This window comes from Etheostoma spectabile, chromosome 6 (genome assembly GCF_008692095.1).
Source record: "Etheostoma spectabile isolate EspeVRDwgs_2016 chromosome 6, UIUC_Espe_1.0, whole genome shotgun sequence".
Taxonomy (NCBI): Eukaryota; Metazoa; Chordata; class Actinopteri; order Perciformes; family Percidae; genus Etheostoma; species Etheostoma spectabile.
The window spans coordinates 745494-763554 of record NC_045738.1 but is presented as its reverse complement, the minus strand read 5'-3'; the positions used below and the strand labels follow the sequence as shown (position 1 = coordinate 763554).

The following is an 18061-nucleotide window of genomic DNA, read 5'->3' as shown; positions in this document are numbered from 1 at the left end:
GTGTGTGTGAGAGAGTGTTGTACCTTTTCAGGTGATCCCACGGCTATATTGCCCAACCCCCGCACAGCCAACATGCGGACAGTGCAACAGGGATCTGATATCCTCTCCATCATGTTGTTCATTAGCACATCTATCAACATCAGCTCCGTCACCACATGATGGTTTAAGAGCTGGACTCAGTAAATGAGAGAGAAACAAAATACATCAGGTTATTTATGGCCTCTGTGTATCTGCTGCTCAATAAAAGCTGAGCTGATCTTCTTTCACCATCTGATTATCGTTTTGTTTTTATACACAATGTAACTTAAAATGGTAAAAAGTCATGACACATACAGTATATATTATAATTGTGTTTCACCTCAGAAAAGAAAGCAGTGACGGTGATTCTCTGGCATTCGTAGATGTTGTTCAAGGACGGACACATACACTCCACAATGGCAGGCAACCTGGGACCAGCATGCTTAGCCATGGCCCTTTAGACAGGAAACACATAACCACATTTACCCAGTCTACAATTTGACAGGACAGCACCAACATTTATGTGGTGTAGGTTTCTGATAGCGATCTCAAACTGAACCCACCCAGGTTAGTGTGTGTACGCACCTTGCCAGTAGCGTAATTCCACTAACGTGTGTATTCGCTTCCTTCATTGCATCCCAGGCTTTATCTTCATCCATTCTTTTAATCACCTCATCTAACTTGGCCCGTGCTAACAAGATTCGCAGAGCTTCAGCTGCTACCCTGAAAAACAAAAAAGAAACATTACACCTAATTGTTAGCCAACACAAATACACCTGCAATTAAATGTTTATTTAGCAAACCCATTTAGATTTCAATAGCTACAAAGAAACATAACATGCCCACCCTGCTACATGGACAGCGGCAGTGTGTTTATTGCTGTTGTCCTTTGGTGCTGAGACCCCGACACTTGCTCCCAGTCTGACAGTGAGACAGGAGAAGAGCTGAGGAAACAGACTGACTGCCGGCTCCTGACTCTGGCCATTTAATAACAGTTCTTTTAGACCCCATGTCATCTGGAAACAAAAAACAGATAGACACCCATGTTAACAAGTTAGAATCCTTCTCTCCGGCAGTTTCTGTTTGGTGTGGTGCTGCTGCTGCCCAATGCCGAAACTAGCTGAATAAGAGTGCTGTGTCGCTTCTATTACAGCGAGTCCACCTGTCTAAAATGGCCATGTAAGCACCATCCAAAGATTTTTGAGCTTTAAGTCCATTTTCTTCCATTTTATGAGTGTACCTACAGTGACTGCACTATCAAAATGCAGGTGACCTACTCCAAATACTATCCCTGAACACATAATGGGTTAATGGCTCTAGGCTCCATCGGGGGGAATATATCTGGCTTCTCTGCCCCTTTAAAATACTTTTAACAATGGCCTCTAATCCCCATAGACTCTGTACATTTCATATTATGCTTATGTACAATAAATCTTTGCATATCTGCCACGGAGTCTATCCTGATTGAAATGATCAGTAGTAAAAATACCAAATTCAACAACAGCACCTTGCCAGAGGACATACAACTGACTGAAAAAACACAAAACATACAATTTGCAACATGAACACATCCCTCACCCCGTCATCACCCCCCACCCAGACAAAAATCAAGAAAAGATGACACAGTACCTACAGCATTCAAGACCATACAACAAAATAAACAAACTGTAAACCAAACAAACTTTTATAAATGACCATAAGCCCATCATACACGTCTTTCCCCAGCACAAAGCTTCTTAAGAGCCCTCCAGAAAGCTTAAGTACCTTCCTCATTTTCCCATGTCGACATCCAATCTGGCAAACTGATGGAATTATTTTCAAACGCAGACACCCTAGCCATCTCACAAGCCCACTTGTGGATTGAAGGCACCCCTTCAATCTTCCATCCTCTATCATTAAACTAGTTTGGCTGTCATTAAACTAGTTTGAACCCAGCATCTTATGTGCTTATCTAACCTTCTTAGGATTGACCCATCTCACAGAACCCATAATCTTGGGCTGAATGGAACCCGGGTCCCTGCAATCCAACATAGGTTATTGACATAATTATATCCGCTAATACGCCACAAAAGTTTGACACGGAAAAATGCACAAGTCTCTGTGAGTCTGTACAGTTGCTGAGACTCAAACTACCATGATGCATAGAAGGCGAGATGCACGGATCCATCTCCCCAGGAACAAACGCGGAGTCGGGTGGGCAAACTTGAGCGTAATTAATCCCGTGAATGATGTGTAAGTAAGCAACAAAGGTTTAGGAAATCAACCCGACCCACACCCACCAAAACAAATGGGCCGAATGCAGCCGGAATGCTGTTTGGATGTAATAAACAGAATATGAAAAAGTGGTCGGGATACATTTCTGTTATTGTATTTATTTCACCATCACTATTCATTCTATTAGTGTGAATTGTGCAAGTTGAAATAAAAGAAATCATGTATGAATATCAGAATCTAAAACTTACTACGCACGGTGTACTCCGTGACATGTCTGTGAGTGTACGTGACTTACAGCCAGTGGCTGATTGGTGGCCACCTTCGTTGTCCCTCCTCTGATCATTGACTCCCTCTGGTCTACGTAGGGCGCCATGATGAGAAGCTTCTCTATCACCATCTCAATGATCTGATTGGCTACGATGGCGTCTGCTCCTAAGGCCATCCACATCTCACTGGTCCAGCTGGATAGAGAAGCAGAATATCTTAATGTTTAAGTGTTTTTTTCATTGAAGAAAAAAAACAGCTCTTTGCTCTAAGAGCTTTAAGAATTTCTTTGGTAATCTAAAGAATTAGGCGATCCAATTTAATGAAGGATCATTTTGTGGCCATGCTGAAGTAATTTATAGAATTATAGGTTTTGTATGTATACCTATCATAAGGAAGTGGTTGGTTAACTAGTGTATTGATAACAGTCTGTAGATGCTGAGAAGCCAGGATTAGTACCGTCTGTCCCACTGCCACTCTCACCTAAACACAGGTACAACGAAACAGTGAGCAGATCATTATTGCAAAAAACACCATGAAGGCTAACTCAAGTCTGTGATTCTTGGTTATTTAAAGGTCCCGTGGCATGAAAATTTCACTTTATGAGGTATTTTAACATTAATATGAATTCCCCCAGCCTGCCCAGTGGCTTTAATGGCAATAGGTGTAAACCGAGCCCTGGGTATCCTGCTCTGAATTTGAGAAAATTAAAGTTCAGATGGGCCGATCTGGAATCTTACTTCCCCTTTCTCTGCTTTGCCCGGCCAGAGAATTTGGCCCACCCGTGAGAGAGAGACATCAGGGCTTTCAAACGAGCAATGTGGTAGTTGGTCAAAGAAACACCCCCAGCCTCCCACATGCCCCCCCCCCTCTCCTCCTTAAAAACTAGACTCAGAAATGGCACATACTAAGGAAAGCTCATTGTGAGACTGGCTCTAGCGGCTGTAATTCTGCACCAAGGCCGAATTTTGGGAAAGAGACTTTAGATATGGTATTAGGGGACCACTAAGGTCTATATAAAAGCATCCAAAAAGCACCATGCCATGGGACCTTTAAAACATAAAAGCACTAACTATTGAATACAAAATATCTATGCTGGATACTGTCATACTGATGTCTGTTCATACCTGCTCCTCTGTTATGCTCTGCATTCGCACATGTAGCACCTCCAGCATCTCTGGGACCTGACATACAAACAAGCACAGTGTTTGGTATTCCAGTACAGCAGATGTGCGTTTATAATAATTGAATTAATCAGCAGTGTGAGAGTCTGTATTTGTGTGTGTGTGTGTGTTTGTGTGTACCAGCTCTTGTAGTCCTCCTCCTCTGTTCTTCAGCAGAGTATTTAGGATGACAGATGAGGCTCTGCAGCAGTTTGTCTGACTGTCCACCAGCCCTTCAAACAACATGAACACCAACGTTGCCAGCTGTTGCTGAGGCAGACGCTTACTCATCACCTGACACACAGAGGAAGAAGCGCAATTACATAGTTTTACTCTATGGTTTACGACTTTGCCTACAAACATTAAAAAGCCATAACAACATTATGTACGCCAATTTTACAAAGGACAGAGTTAAGCCGAATAAAAGCAAAACCACAGTTTGTCATTGAGTGCCATGCTAAAGGGGGACAATAATCTACAATGGTGAATCAATACATGTAACAGTAACATCGTTTGTAAGACACATCTTGCTGAGTGGTTAAAGCGTACCTTAGTAAGTTCAGAGCAGGTCTTGTAGAGAACAGTGTGGTCAGGGTTATCTAGTCGTTCTTTTAGGAGCAACAGACTGTCCACACCTTCATCCTTATAATTTAGGGCGAAACCTACAAACAAAGAGTCAAAACAGCAGGATTTACAAAAACTACATACTGCACGTTGAGTGAGAAATATTTTATATTATTTTAAAAGGGACTGTACTTGACATTCAAGACATAAACATAGCAGCAGAAAAAAATGGCCGCTTGTGAATGTGGCCGTGAAAGACAACTTAGGTAGTTCATCGTGTTTGGGAATGGTCTGAGAGAACTGTGTGGCAGCAATGCCAGCCCACTGTTTTTTTGTGTATTTCGAGTGCAGTCCATTTAATAATTATTGAGTGACTGACAAGGTAAAGGTTTGAGGCTCTGTGTCTCTGTACCTTCATAGCGTAGCTGTATGTAAAGCAGTGAGTATATACAGTCCACGGCTGCAGTGCGTACAGTAGGGTGAGGGTCAGAACATCGTGGAGTCAGTCGACCCAGCAGAGCTCCAAGGTTATGGAAAGACACCATGTTCTGCACAAAGACAAAATACATCAGCACAGACTAGATTCTTTAGTGGGCTTCAGTGGCTTATAAAAATGCATATGTATAATACTATGACACGGTTTGAATGAGTTACAAGAATTATACACCAACGGCTATCAGGACCATTATAAAAACTACCACGTGTGGTGCTTTCACGTAAGTTATGTTGTCAGAAATCCACGTGTGTGTGTGTGTACCTTGACAGTAAGGTTGTCCAGGTAGTAAGTCAGCATATGAGCAGTAGCTGTGACAGCTCTCTCTCTTTCATGGTCCTGTCCAGAGCTCAACCATGATTCAATGTGCTGCACAGGACAATAATACACATCATGTCAGACTGTCGGTTTAAAATGTTTGTATGTACTCTTTTTTTTAGCTATAGAATGAAAGATGCTAAATAAAGCAATCATCCAAGTAGAAAGTGATAATACATACTGATGGTACTGATACTATTTTTAGCTGAAAGATGAGAAGGGCTGAGCACCCTGAAACACCACACTTTACCTTGAAGACACTCTGCAGGCCATCAGGTGTGGGATCCTTGGCCAGCACACTTTTCAGCAGATCCTGCAGTGCAGCCATTGTGTCTTTGTATAATGCCTGTAAATATTTATTAGTTACTTTGACAACATGTCAGCCTTCGAAAAAAAAATGCTTTATGAAGTTTGCATGTATCAAAGGTTCCACACACAAGAAGGAATGTAACAAGTTAATGCCGAGTAGTTAAAATGAGTGATAGCACAAGTCTAATACACTGCCAATTTGTGAAGTAGCACCTATAACGTATGTGTGCGCACACTACTCTGTCTGCTGTACTTCACCTTTCTCTGCTTGGGGTCCAGTGTTTCCTCTTCTTTTGTTTTCTCTGGAGAGTGTGTCTCAGGAGGCAGAGAGAACACACTGTTCACACACACCTTTAGCAAGTCAAAGCTCTCATTCTCACTCAGCGCAGGTTCCAGAGGCCTGAAGCACTAACGGTCAAAGATAAAACACTGGGAAATGACAGACCCTCCGGTGCAAACACGTAGGGATACCACATTTTTGTGTGAACCTGTGTGATAAACGGATGCATTGAAGATGAAGGATACGTTAGGTTAGCACAGGTGGTCATCACAAGATGGCGTACTGGAGTCCTCAATGAATCAGCGGCTTCTGCCTTGATGAAATCCTGACCAGGGTAGATAGAACAACAGGAAGAGAGATCAGAAAAAACATTGTTGCATCAGCAATTAAACATGTATGACTTTTTCTAATAAACTAAGTCTACTTACCAGCATAAGAGTAATGAGCTCCTGTTTGCGAGAGAAGATGAAGCCTTGTTTCTTCACACACTCACTGATGGCTCTGGCTATGAGCCCAACACTCTGAATCAAACTGAGTTTCATAGTCAGGTCCTGAAATGAGGAAAGATACATGAATATACGTTGACAAAATACACAACACAAGACGGACAAAAATAATAAATGAAAAAAAGATTTAGGTCAAGAGGAAAAGTAGACTAAATATAAAGAACATTGGATAATTGAATTTTGCAAATTGTCAAGAATGCAAAAAAGTCCAACTGCAAGCGATTGAGCATAAGCAAACACTCTCCAAAATCATTTCAGCAATATACAAAGGAAGCAATCACTCCACTCAGTCCATCAATCAATCAAATCAATCCAAAAGTGATATTGTAGATTGATCCTCCATGCCTATGGATGGAAAGAAATTTGAAATCAAGTTGTGTGATTAGAGATTAGTTGAACAGCAGGCTCTGGTCTAAGAAGACACACAAAGAGTTGTTAAGACTTAGCAAGAAATTACAAAAGCCCTTTTACAGTCATTGGCGAGCATTTAAAGAACAATCCACCATTTAGCAGTGAAGAAAAAAAAGAATAAGACAACCTCATGTGTCACAGGGAGATGGATCTAAAAGGGAAGCTATTACTACTAATTTCACTTGAAGCAAATGCAGCTGTTGGCAGTGTACAGCATGTTGGTCAAACTATTTGCATCAAATTAACCAGTTAGTTATTCTAACAGCTTGCCACTATTTACATTATGCAGCATGGTTGTAAACCAGCTTCATGAAAAGTGCCAAATAGGAAATAATAAATGACTATTTAACAAGATGGCTTAAGTAATGTACTTTAGTAAGCATGTTGCTAGTAATGTAGGTCATTCAAAAGACATCTTGAACATTCTTTGCATTATATTTGGGTTCAGTAAAGGCCAGACAAAAACACTGAGGTTCATAGTACTTTAGATGCAAGGTTGGAAACACCATCTAGTAACCATGTTAGTGCTTTTACATTACAATACTGAAATAAAGTGATAATCCACCCTAAATCTAGCTCAGCATATCAAACACCCTGCAAGCTTCACGGGTGGCTGTGAAAGAAGGTTTAATCATTTTCCCTGCTGAAAACTGCTCATGACTAGAATCCATTGTAATGGATTCAATTCAAGCTGATCACAGCCACTGTTCTCAATCAATGTGGAAATGACAATCTTTTAAACAGCCACCTTTCAAGCCTACATTGGCTGAGTGTTTGATACTCAAAACCTTTGGTGGTGTATCACATAAAGCTACAATTCACTGAGGTAGAGCAATTTCACTTATTGCACCCATATAGTGTTGTCAACTCGCAACATTAGGTCTGGGATTTCTACTCCACAAACTCCACAACAGCAGTTTTCATTGTGACCTCAGTTGGTCTAGTTGGTATTAACTGATTGAGAAGTAAATTACAGTCAATAAACTAAATTCCATTTTCAAAATCAAACACATGCTCCACCACCACAATGCATAGATTTTAATAGAGGATCATTAATGAATGCCTTCAAGACATCGAGCCTTCCACTACTTTGAAATGTAAAATAAATACAGCAAAGTCAAAAAAGCAAAAGTAGTTGCTTATTGTAACAAGCTGTGGTTTCGTGGATTGAAGACTTTCAGTAAAGATTTTAGTGCATATCACCACAAGTGTTCAAAAAAACAAGTTGGAAAAATACAAAAAAAAGTAAATTAGGAGAGCAAGATGAAAGTTAAATAGCAAGTAAAACAAAGAAAACTGAGAGAGACAGCCCCAGTATTCCTGTGACAATACCTTTGTCTCTACTTTAATCCCCAGAACCTGTATGAAATAGAGGTGATAAAGTCATGAGTGTACATTCAAATACAGCCGTCTTACCGGCAAGACTACATTGATGGGACCTACTGTATTTTATCAGTATTGTTACTTTCCACTTGGTTAATAAAATCCCCAAAGAGGCACCAGGAAGACATTGTGCAAGAAACATAAGTGTTGCTGAGAGAACCAAATACCAACACTCAATTTGCTTGAACCTTCCACCTGTTTGTAACCCTCTTCCCACCTGTGCACTGTGCGCTGCCACAAAAACAGGTCCCTCTACTATATGGGCCCTATTCTAACAATCTAAGTGTACGGCGTAAAGTGCAGGTACGTTTAGAGCATGTCCAAATCCACTTCTGCTAGACTGAAGGAGGAAAAAAGGGTTTATGCGCCAGGCGCATGGTTCAAAAGGGTTGTACTTAGGGTCTTCATTAAGTCATAGGTGTGTAGGTGTAACATGCAATAAAGAGTGTTATCTCCCATTCCCTTTAACAGCCAGGGGCGTTTCTACCTTGGCGCATTACTATTATGATGGCGGATTTGCACCTTCATATTTTTATTTTTAATCTTTTGCATGTGCGGCTGCGCTTCCCTGTGTGTGTGTGTAACAAGCATAGTGTGCGCGCAGTGCAGAAGCCTAGGCACATTTTACTAATGTAAAAAACTGTTAAAATAACAATGACATGCTTCTCTATGACTTTAGACCAGGTTTTTGTTGCTCAATGGCGTTATCACTTCCCACAACCTCAAGACAGCAATATGCCAAGAATTCACCTGAACACACCTCTCTGTAAGACCAGCACACCCATGGGTGTAAATATGGGCGTATGGGCATTTGCTATTTAAACGACCTAGGTGCTGGATGGTCTTACAATAGCAAAGACACTTCCGACAAAAAAGTCTTAAAATTAGCTGCTTCCAGCAACTATAGTCAAGCACTGAGTAGGCTGAAATCATACATGGTACAATATCCAGTTGAAAGTTTAGGTGGAATACAGAAAAATATTGTAACTCTAACGGGAATAGTTTTGCACTGCAGTTAGTTCTGTCCGTCATATTTACATAACATAGCTTTTATTACATCCTGCAACTTTTGTTTGTACTTATCACCCCGTGTATTTTTAATGTATGCTAATTATTATTACCTTGGTATTGAAGTGTTTACTGATGCAGCGAAGGATGTCTTGATCAATGCGGGTCAGTATCTTTTCTGATGGTGCGTTTAGAGCCACTTGACCATAACATAAGATCAATGTGCTTTTCACCTTCTCCACCTCAACATCATTGCGTTCCTAAAGAAAGGAACGATAAAGACAGACAACAGAAGATTGTTTTAAAAAGCATCAATAGTGGGAGAACCAGATCTTAATTGGTGATATATCATAAAAATTCCTTGTACTTTGAGAAGGTTGAAGATGCTTGGTGACTTCTTGAAGGCGTCTGACTTGCCGAACTCTTCCAGCTTGGCCAGAGTTCCCTCCAAGTGGCTGTTGGCACACAGACCAACGCTCATTGCAACTCCCTGATAGATACAGATGACAGAAACCATAAGCTAGATATTTTACCTATCCAGATGTGAAACACACAACACCAAAAAACAAACATTGTATGCCATCTTTCGGTACCTCTCTTTCAACGGCATCGTTGTGTCGTGCTGTGAGGAGGATTTCCTGCAGCTGTTTCTTAACCAACTCCTTATTGAAACACTGTTGGAGAGTCACTCCTACACATCGATACAGGAAACTCTAGAGAGTGAAAAATGCTAATTTTATTCTTGGCACATATGTACTGTAGTGGAATTTCCAGAAAACACCATGTTGTGGTATGATGAGACTAGGGGAAAGCTTACATGACAGCATCAGGTCATTTATAGGTCAGAGGTCAGGGGGTGAGAATATTGGGCCAGTCTCGAACAACCAAACCTCTTCATGTGTAATTGTCTATCTACAGATTCAGAGTCTAGGTAGGCAGCTACATGATAAGGGAATGTTCTGTCTCAGGGCTATCTCCTTTTGGAGGTTGGTGAGACAGACAATTTATCGGTTAACGGCGCCTGCAATATCTTTGTTTAAGGTTTAGCTAAATGTAGCGTCTCCAGCATTAGTTTAAATACACCTTCTGGAGGACAGGAACTTCAGAGAGTTAGGACAGCACTGCACAATAACAGATCGTGGTTATACTGTACTTTCTGCTTAATTGTCTCCTCAATTGACTGTTCATTAAATGCTCCTGTGTAATTCGTCAAGGTCTCCCGAACCACCTTCACGTATGTAAAATGAATTAAGCTGCTCCTGAGTTTTTCCCTTAACATGTACTAGGTAATGTTTTACTGTCTATGTTCCTCATCAATGGTTCTCTCATCTTACAGGTTGGGTACCCCCCTCATTGCTGCAAGATCACGTCACAGTGTCATAAAAACACTTTTTGGTAACTTTACAATCAATTATTGTGAACTTTTGTCAGGATTTTTACTTACTTTTGTCATATAAAAGGCATAAAGTATCAACATGCACCCTTTAGTGCCGGTGGGTGAAACTGTCCACCTCTCTGTGTACACATTCTGCGGCTGTTAGGTCACAAGGAGGCATAGCTCTGTTCATGGATGTCACGAGCCCCAAAGGACGAGAACCACTGTTCAACACAGTCTGCCTTTTGAGTTGAATTATGACCAACGTGAAGCTCTAAACTAGACTTGCTGTTTGGGTTAGCAACTCATTCATTTAATGTCACTGGACCAACTCTCACCCACTAACAATTTGTGGGTAAAAAAGCTGTTTAAAGCGCTTACCTTCTCCTCTAAGGCGTTGCTATATGTGGAGAGGTATGTTGTTGCCTCAACTGCCAACTGACACACCCACTTGTCATCATCAATAGTTGCCAGTGTTTTAGACAAGAGCTGGAGACAAGCATATACATGATATTTCACTAAATTAACTCAGACATGACAATTTCTGTATCAATACAAACAATTAAAACACTAATGCAAAATAAATTGGGAATTATTATTCTAACACTGGATAGAAAAGTAAAAAAAAAAAATACAAAACACAGATACGTTGTGATGTGAATAACATCATATTTCCATATACAGTAGACAAGCACACCTTCAACAACTTTTCATCCCAGTGCTTCTTATCCAGGGTCTCTGCCGTTGACTCTGGAAACAACAACGCACAGTCAAACTACTGAGGAGAACAACTACAGTACATGAGGAATGAAAAGGAAAAAGGACCCAAAACACTATGCACCCTACAAATACAGGAACACTATCACTACAGGAACGCGAGGCTTCTTCCAGATTTATTACTTCATATGATAAATAAACAAATAAGTAGAAAAGATTTCCATACCCTCTAGCATCGAAAGCAGAGGAGGTATCTCTTTCTCCCAGATTATCTCTGTATTGGGGTGGATGTTGACGCTGAGGATTAGAAGGAGAGAGAGGGACGGAGCTCCATGACCTCTGCTACTGAACGGGAACGCTGCATTTACCTGGAACACACCAAAACAAACAAAGGAACAAGGATTATAGGTTTACTCGTTTTATCCTTGTGACATGGTGAATATACAGTAATCTCTAAACATTAATATAATAATAATAGAACTCAATTTGTGGCCGAAACATTAAATGGAAGATCAGATTTGACAACTAATAAGAATTATTTTGCATGACAAATAATTTGTCTAAACCCGGCGCTGCAATTCATTCATTATAATCTGTTACTCCAGTCAGTTTTTTGACTGGTTGTTCAGTGAGCCTTTGTTCTATAATAGAGAAACAAAAGGAATGCAGTTTGGCCAATGTTTTTAGCACAGTGACTGTGATTGACTTTGGCTCCACATGAAGTCACCAGAGTTTGAAAAGGGTGTTATAGAGCTGGATTTACTTACCAGCAGTCTGACCATTAGTGTTTGAGGAGAGGGCAGATTGACTGGAGGAGAGAGATTACACAGTTAGCTTGATGTGGTTAACACAAAACAATGAGAATAGTTGCAAATAGCAAAGATCAATGCTTAATAATTTATTTGTGATCTTTTCCATGATTCAAACCTGCTCTTCATGACTGGCTTATTGTATATCTAACATGGGTAAACTTCACAAAGATGCACTTGGTCAGTAAATACTTGTCTTACCTTCCTGTGTAAAGTCTATGTTAAAGCTGGGCTCCTGGTTATTTTTCTTCTTGTTGCCCAGCACTATCAGACTCTTACACAGAGGAGTGGTGGCATTGCTGTACTGTGAAGGAGTCAGATAGTACAGCAGCTTGGGCCATAGCACCTACAAACAACAAAATACACACAATACATTTCTGAACATTGTTCATCTGTCTAACACACACAATGGACAACAACTGCTATTAACGGACATAAATCGAATCCCAACGGACAGCATTATGGCATAAATCATAATTTGGGTTATTTTGGTCAACATTGAGATCACGATTATTTAACACAATACTCACTGACTTTGGTAACACCACACACATTTAACTTTAAATATAATTAAAATGAGAAACAAGTAAAAACAAAAATAAATTAGATTAAAAAAAAAAATTATGATATTAACTATGTTGTAACGTTAATGCACTGCCACAACCAACTGAATACTTTACTACATATATTCAGCATTTTGGTAAACTTTTACTTTACATATTCCAGTTAGTAACTTAATTAAAATGTGCAGTATAACAGTTTCATCTCAATTATCTTGTTTTCATAATTGCTAGAAGCAAAAAAATCGGAATTGAAAATAACATTTGAGTACTGGCCAGCCCTACAACAGATCAGACTAATGGGTAGATGAGTAGATAGTGTATGTACATCAGCTAGTCGTCCAACAGTGGTGGTGAGGAGATGAAGGGTGTTGTCACACATCGTCCTCAGTGCCTCGTTAGTCACCTCCTCTGGATCTGTGGGCTTCTGGACTCGCTGGAGACACAATCACATATACATACATGTTGGATATTCTCCTCTGCCCGCTCAGATGTTCTCATGTAGTGCAAAGTCCTGTCTACTACTTTTAGCCTCAGCAGATATAAAACACCTGTGGACAACATAAAACCATCTGTTGCACTGATAACTTATTGGCTAGTGTGTGTGTTCCATGTTATCCATTGACCTCATGTACGAACATGTATGCATGTCATTTATTGTTATCTTAATTTTTTTTCCCCATTTATAAGCTTTGTTAACATGAGATGGAAAATTTTTGAAATAAATGGAGCAGTAATTCTCTTTCTGGAAAATTCATTAAGTAATTAAAAACTACCACTCAGTCTACAGTACCGTAATCCCCCAAGCCACATATGCAAAGATATAAATACATAAGTAAATGGTTATGAGAGATAAATTTGATAGAAATAAACAACAGAAGTTGTACCCGATACGTGTCAGGTAAGGCACAGTGTTGAACGATGAATCGAACCAGTAGCTCCCCCCCCTCTAACTCCAGGTAGCCGTGATGAGCCATTGCACTGATCACCTGGACCACGTGCTTCTTGACCTGGGACACAAAGAGAATCAGATTTTCAGAACAAAACACTTATTCAGGTGAACTAAACTGTTAAACATGTTTAAGAGAAAAACTTACAGAGATTAGAGACTGTGAGGCTACATATGTGTTACCTTGTTGCCGTGGTCAGCCATTGGTTGTCTGATGCTGGCCAGAATCAGCAGCTTCTTACTCTCCATTGTGGAAGCTGCAAAACACACGCACACACACGTACACACACAAACATAAATAACTAGATAAAAAAGATTAAAGGATAAACACAGAAGGACAATGTAGTCTACATGACTTTGATGTAATTCAGATATTAATAGATTCAGTGTGTATAGGATGAGTTGGGGGGTGTAAGTGTCACTTAGTGTGTTTTCTCACTGCTGGAGTTGATTAGGTGACGAAGGACAGCCAGGGAGCCCATCCTGCTTCGCTCATTACTGTTCTCCAACTTCTGAAGAACAAACATGACCAGCCGGTCTGGGAAGGAGTTTGCTGGAGGGAGAGGAGTGGAGAGGAGGGAGAAAGAAATTAAACATGGTCACAGAATTCCAGAAAACCACAGGAAAGACAAGCAGGACAAGAGAGAAGGGGAGAGAAGTAGCCCATGTGCCACAGTTCATATGATTATCTCTGAGTCCTGCACACTAATGGATGATCTTATTACTGCTCTTGTGACTCCATAGAACTAAAACAGATAGAAAGGCCTGATGCTGTCTTACAACATTCAGCTATTACCCCACACTTAACTTGTTTACCACAGACTCTCTTACTCAACAGTCTTCACAATTTGCGTAATTTAATTTAGTGGCAAAAAAGAGCAAATTTAACATACAGATACACACAAACAAAGCTTTGTACCTAGTAAGCTGAAGCAGCGCAGGACCTCGTTGTGGTTCTTGACAGTAGGAGGGTTACTGTAATCCACAGGGGCGGACACCTGGGGAAGAGAAAGGAAATGTTACACTGTTCTTCGTGACAGCCATGTGTCAACTTGTGCACCCTCAGACGCCAGTACAATATATGTCATGATATAAGAGATGACATTTTGGTTACATGGAGAACAATTACAATCATAGAGTAAGTTTATTCAATCTCTACAGAAATGCCTAACTGTAACATGTGCTTTCTACGCATGTAGTAGTAGTATTAATAATGAGGAAAATAACAGTCCATCCATCCATCCATCAATCCATCTTCATCCGCTTATCCGGTATCAGGTCATGGGTGGAGCAACTCTAGCAGGGGACCCCAAACTTCCCTTTCCCGAGCCACATTAAACATTTTCGACTGGGGGATCCCGAGGAGTTCCCAGGCCAGGTTGGAGATATAATCTCTCCTGCCTGGAACATCTCTCTAGGGAGGCGTCCAGGAGAAACCACCTCAACTGGTTCCTTTCGACATGAAGGAGCGGCTGCCCTACTCTGAGCTCCACACGGAGGATGACTGAGCTTCTCACCCTATCTCTAAGGGAGATGCCAGCCACCCCCCTGAGGAAACCCATTTCGGCCGCTTGTACCCTGAATCTCGATCTTTCGGTCATGACTGAAAATAACAGTACAAATGGTAATGCTAGTTTGCAGTGACTACTGTTTGTTTGTCCAAGGAGTGGCTGACTAAACATGCTCTTTGATTACAATCACCGTCTCTTCCTTGGGGCAGGTTGTTTTCAAGCAGCTAATTTGGACCTGCTGATCTAGCCAACTTCAGTTACACACATGTATAATTTGGTGTTTAGAAACACAGGTATAAGATTTTGTAAGATTGTTGATCAGATCAGATATAAATGATAACTAACTGTTCTGACAGCTGCGCTGTAACAGTGTGGTAAAATACCCTCGGCCTCCACTAGACAGTCCAGATCAGAGTCATTGTGGTCAAATGTTGTAACAGTCCAGGCATAGGGCCAAGTGTCAGCTGAGTCACAAGGTAATGAACACATCTGACTACAGTAACTCTCTAACAGTCATTTGACACATGTAAAAAAAAGAAAAAAAAAAAAAAAAAAAAAAAAAAAGAAATTGCAGCATATGATAAATATAAGATGCAAAAGGAGTAATCCAGTCTGCCCACTATTTAGGCACAGATTTGTAGTTTCAATTTGGTGAATCGTTCTGTAAACAAGCAAGAAGACTGAGACACAAGGTCTGCATTGTATGATGGAAACCTAGCCTTGTGACACAAAGTGCTACACGGACTGGTGGCAAACAGCAACCAGTGGCAGTGGTCAGACCAGACAAATCCAAGTAAAGCTAATATAAGGTAGAAGTGTTTAATGCCTGTGGTTTGCTCCAGGGATATTATTGGGCACTCCCACCACTCTTTATCCTCAACATTCTGACTTGAAAACCCAAAACCCAACCAAAACCCAACCTAAAAGCAAAAGCCCAATCCTGCTAAAACTAACAAATGGACTTTTTTCTAATAATGGCATTTACAGTATATGTATAATGTTAAATTATGATTTAGCACAATACAGTGTACCGGTATTCCAAGTTAAGCTGTCAGGACTATGGCAGTGCTTATTTCAAAAAATATTCCAAAATGGTAATGGTGTTTCTGAACACGGACTCTATTCTAATCAGTTTGTTAGAATTCACATTAACTGTGGGTTTTCAAGATAACAAAAGAAATCAAGGAAAACAGCTGAAAATGTGACAATTTTTAACCATTTCAAACTTGTTGCACATTGTGTCTCTTAAATTGAATAGCTGTGTTAGAGTGCTAACCAGTCTGGTCAACAATACCAGCTTTGGATGTATAAGTACAGGAGGGGCACAATCTCTACGAGCACGATTTCTGCCAAGTGGCACCTTTTTATGAACATCTGTGTCATGTGTCAGTCACCACTTTAGTGTTAAAGCTGCAGTGTTTAACTAAGTTTGTACTGAATGTGTACCTGTTGATGCAGTGCAAAGAGTAGACTGTCCAGTTGTGTCTCGAGCACCCTGCTGCCCATGCTGACGGAAGCATCGAGCATTTGGCACAGACTCTGAGTGGAGGCAGAAGAAAGAAACGTGTTTGTGTTAGGTCGTGAATGGGAAAATGAACTGCTACCTCCTCTGTCAGCTCTAACCAGTTAAAAGAAATAAGCTGAGAAATCAGGCTAATTACAAAAGCTGGTCAGTCTGACGTCATGTTGCCTGAGTTTATTACTATTCATGAGCTCGCCCAGTTGTGCTGGGTAAAGGATACTAATAGCTCTCATTGGCTAGCTGTTAGCCAATCAGAGTCAAACAGCTTAGCTCGTTGATTATTAATGACTACTGGCACAAATCAAGCTGAGTCTTCCTGCAGGGTCTCTATACCACTCTCGAATGGCTTAAAACAAGATACCTTTAAAAGGGAGAGCGATGGTCTACTGTTGTTATCCATGTGACAAAAGTTCATTATAAGCAGTCCACTGCACTCATGCTGCAGCCCATACACACCTTGCTAATGACATAGTGCTCAGTGTTTTTCTTGTACAGAGACAGGATGGCAGGAATGAGTTTAGGAATCTGCTCCTCCAGTTTATCGCTGGCCATCAGATGACACATAGAGCCCACTGCCTCAGCTACTGTTAACCTCAACTGGAACACACAGAAAGGTGAGACAACACAGGGATTAGATAACATATATTCACTAACTTGTAACATCAACTAGGTGAGTTTAAATAGGGAAGAAATAAAAAAGAAGAACACTAGAAATAAAAAAATATATAAAAAGTCATCATGTCCCTTAAAAGATAATACTACCTGTTTTCATTTGTCTACTTTGTTGTTTGAAAGAATTTAAATCCACTTGGTGGCCATCTCATCAGAGTTCTGTACTGTACAACTGTGCTCTATTCTACATTTACTTTTCAGGTAGAAGAAAAGACGACAGGACAAAACAAAAAAGAAGTGATTTAAGCAAATGTTCTGTCACTGTATGAATATCCTTCAGAAATCATTTGTCTTCCAGAGTTCATGAGTGTGCTTGTCCTAGAATCTTTGTTTACATATTCAGTGAACAGAATGTTGTCCCAGTGAACCAATCAGCTCTAATAGATTGCCTGCCTTCAGTAATGCAACACTGGGCCATAGTGGTTAAACTCTTAGATGAGGTTAGCGTGGTTTAAGTATAGACTCCATGCAAACAAAACAAATACCTTGTATGGTTACTAAACTATTAAGATCTTGTAGAATATATGCTCTACCTTGCTGACAGATTAAACTATGGCCAAGATTACAGAAGAACAGAAGATTACACCAGAAAAACTTTTCACTTTGAGAATTTGAGAACCAATCTTTGTTGCATGGAGTCGACCAACTTCTGGCACCAGTGAACAGGTAGTCCAGCTCAGGTCGATTGAACTACATTCCACAATGGTGTGTTTTGGGTCATTGTCTTGTTGCAAGACCCATTTCAAAGACATTTCCTCTTCAGCATGAGCCAACATGACCTCTTCGGGTATTTTGATGTATTGAAACTGATACATGATGCTTGTGATACATAGGGCCCAACAACACAGAATGAGAAACATCCACATAACATGATTTTTGCACCTCCCTGCTTTACTGTCTTCACAGTGTAGTGTGTGGCTTGAATTCAGTGCATGGGGGTCGTCGGACAAATTGTCTGCGGCCCCTAGACCCAAAGTCCACTAGTCCACAGAATGTTGCGCCATTTCTCCTTTGG

General features: G+C 40.5%; 1 protein-coding gene and 1 long non-coding RNA gene across 2 annotated transcripts in view; one reads left to right on the top strand and one right to left on the bottom strand.

Moving 5' to 3' along the window:
- The window catches only part of LOC116690968 (uncharacterized), a 19301-nt gene extending 3960 nt beyond the window's left edge, over positions 1–15341 (top strand). The window contains exons 2-3 of the long non-coding RNA XR_004332402.1: positions 1636–1643; positions 15329–15341. This is a non-coding gene — a long non-coding RNA (uncharacterized LOC116690968). The remainder of the gene's footprint in view (positions 1–1635; positions 1644–15328) is intronic.
- Positions 1–18061, bottom strand: part of mroh1 (maestro heat-like repeat family member 1) — a gene marked incomplete in the record, with an annotated part of 28501 nt that overhangs the window by 4450 nt on the left and 5990 nt on the right. Inside the window, 31 exon segments of the mRNA XM_032518167.1 lie at positions 24–170; positions 359–473; positions 604–741; positions 865–1034; positions 2528–2693; positions 2882–2979; positions 3624–3680; positions 3801–3953; positions 4209–4321; positions 4636–4771; positions 4981–5085; positions 5285–5380; positions 5602–5743; positions 5869–5948; positions 6052–6174; positions 7873–7899; positions 9045–9191; positions 9299–9421; positions 9525–9644; positions 10688–10795; positions 11004–11056; positions 11250–11391; positions 11791–11831; positions 12034–12178; positions 12721–12828; positions 13280–13402; positions 13525–13598; positions 13781–13894; positions 14261–14339; positions 16299–16391; positions 16831–16971. Coding sequence (XP_032374058.1) covers positions 24–170; positions 359–473; positions 604–741; positions 865–1034; positions 2528–2693; positions 2882–2979; positions 3624–3680; positions 3801–3953; positions 4209–4321; positions 4636–4771; positions 4981–5085; positions 5285–5380; positions 5602–5743; positions 5869–5948; positions 6052–6174; positions 7873–7899; positions 9045–9191; positions 9299–9421; positions 9525–9644; positions 10688–10795; positions 11004–11056; positions 11250–11391; positions 11791–11831; positions 12034–12178; positions 12721–12828; positions 13280–13402; positions 13525–13598; positions 13781–13894; positions 14261–14339; positions 16299–16391; positions 16831–16971 — 3477 coding nt within the window.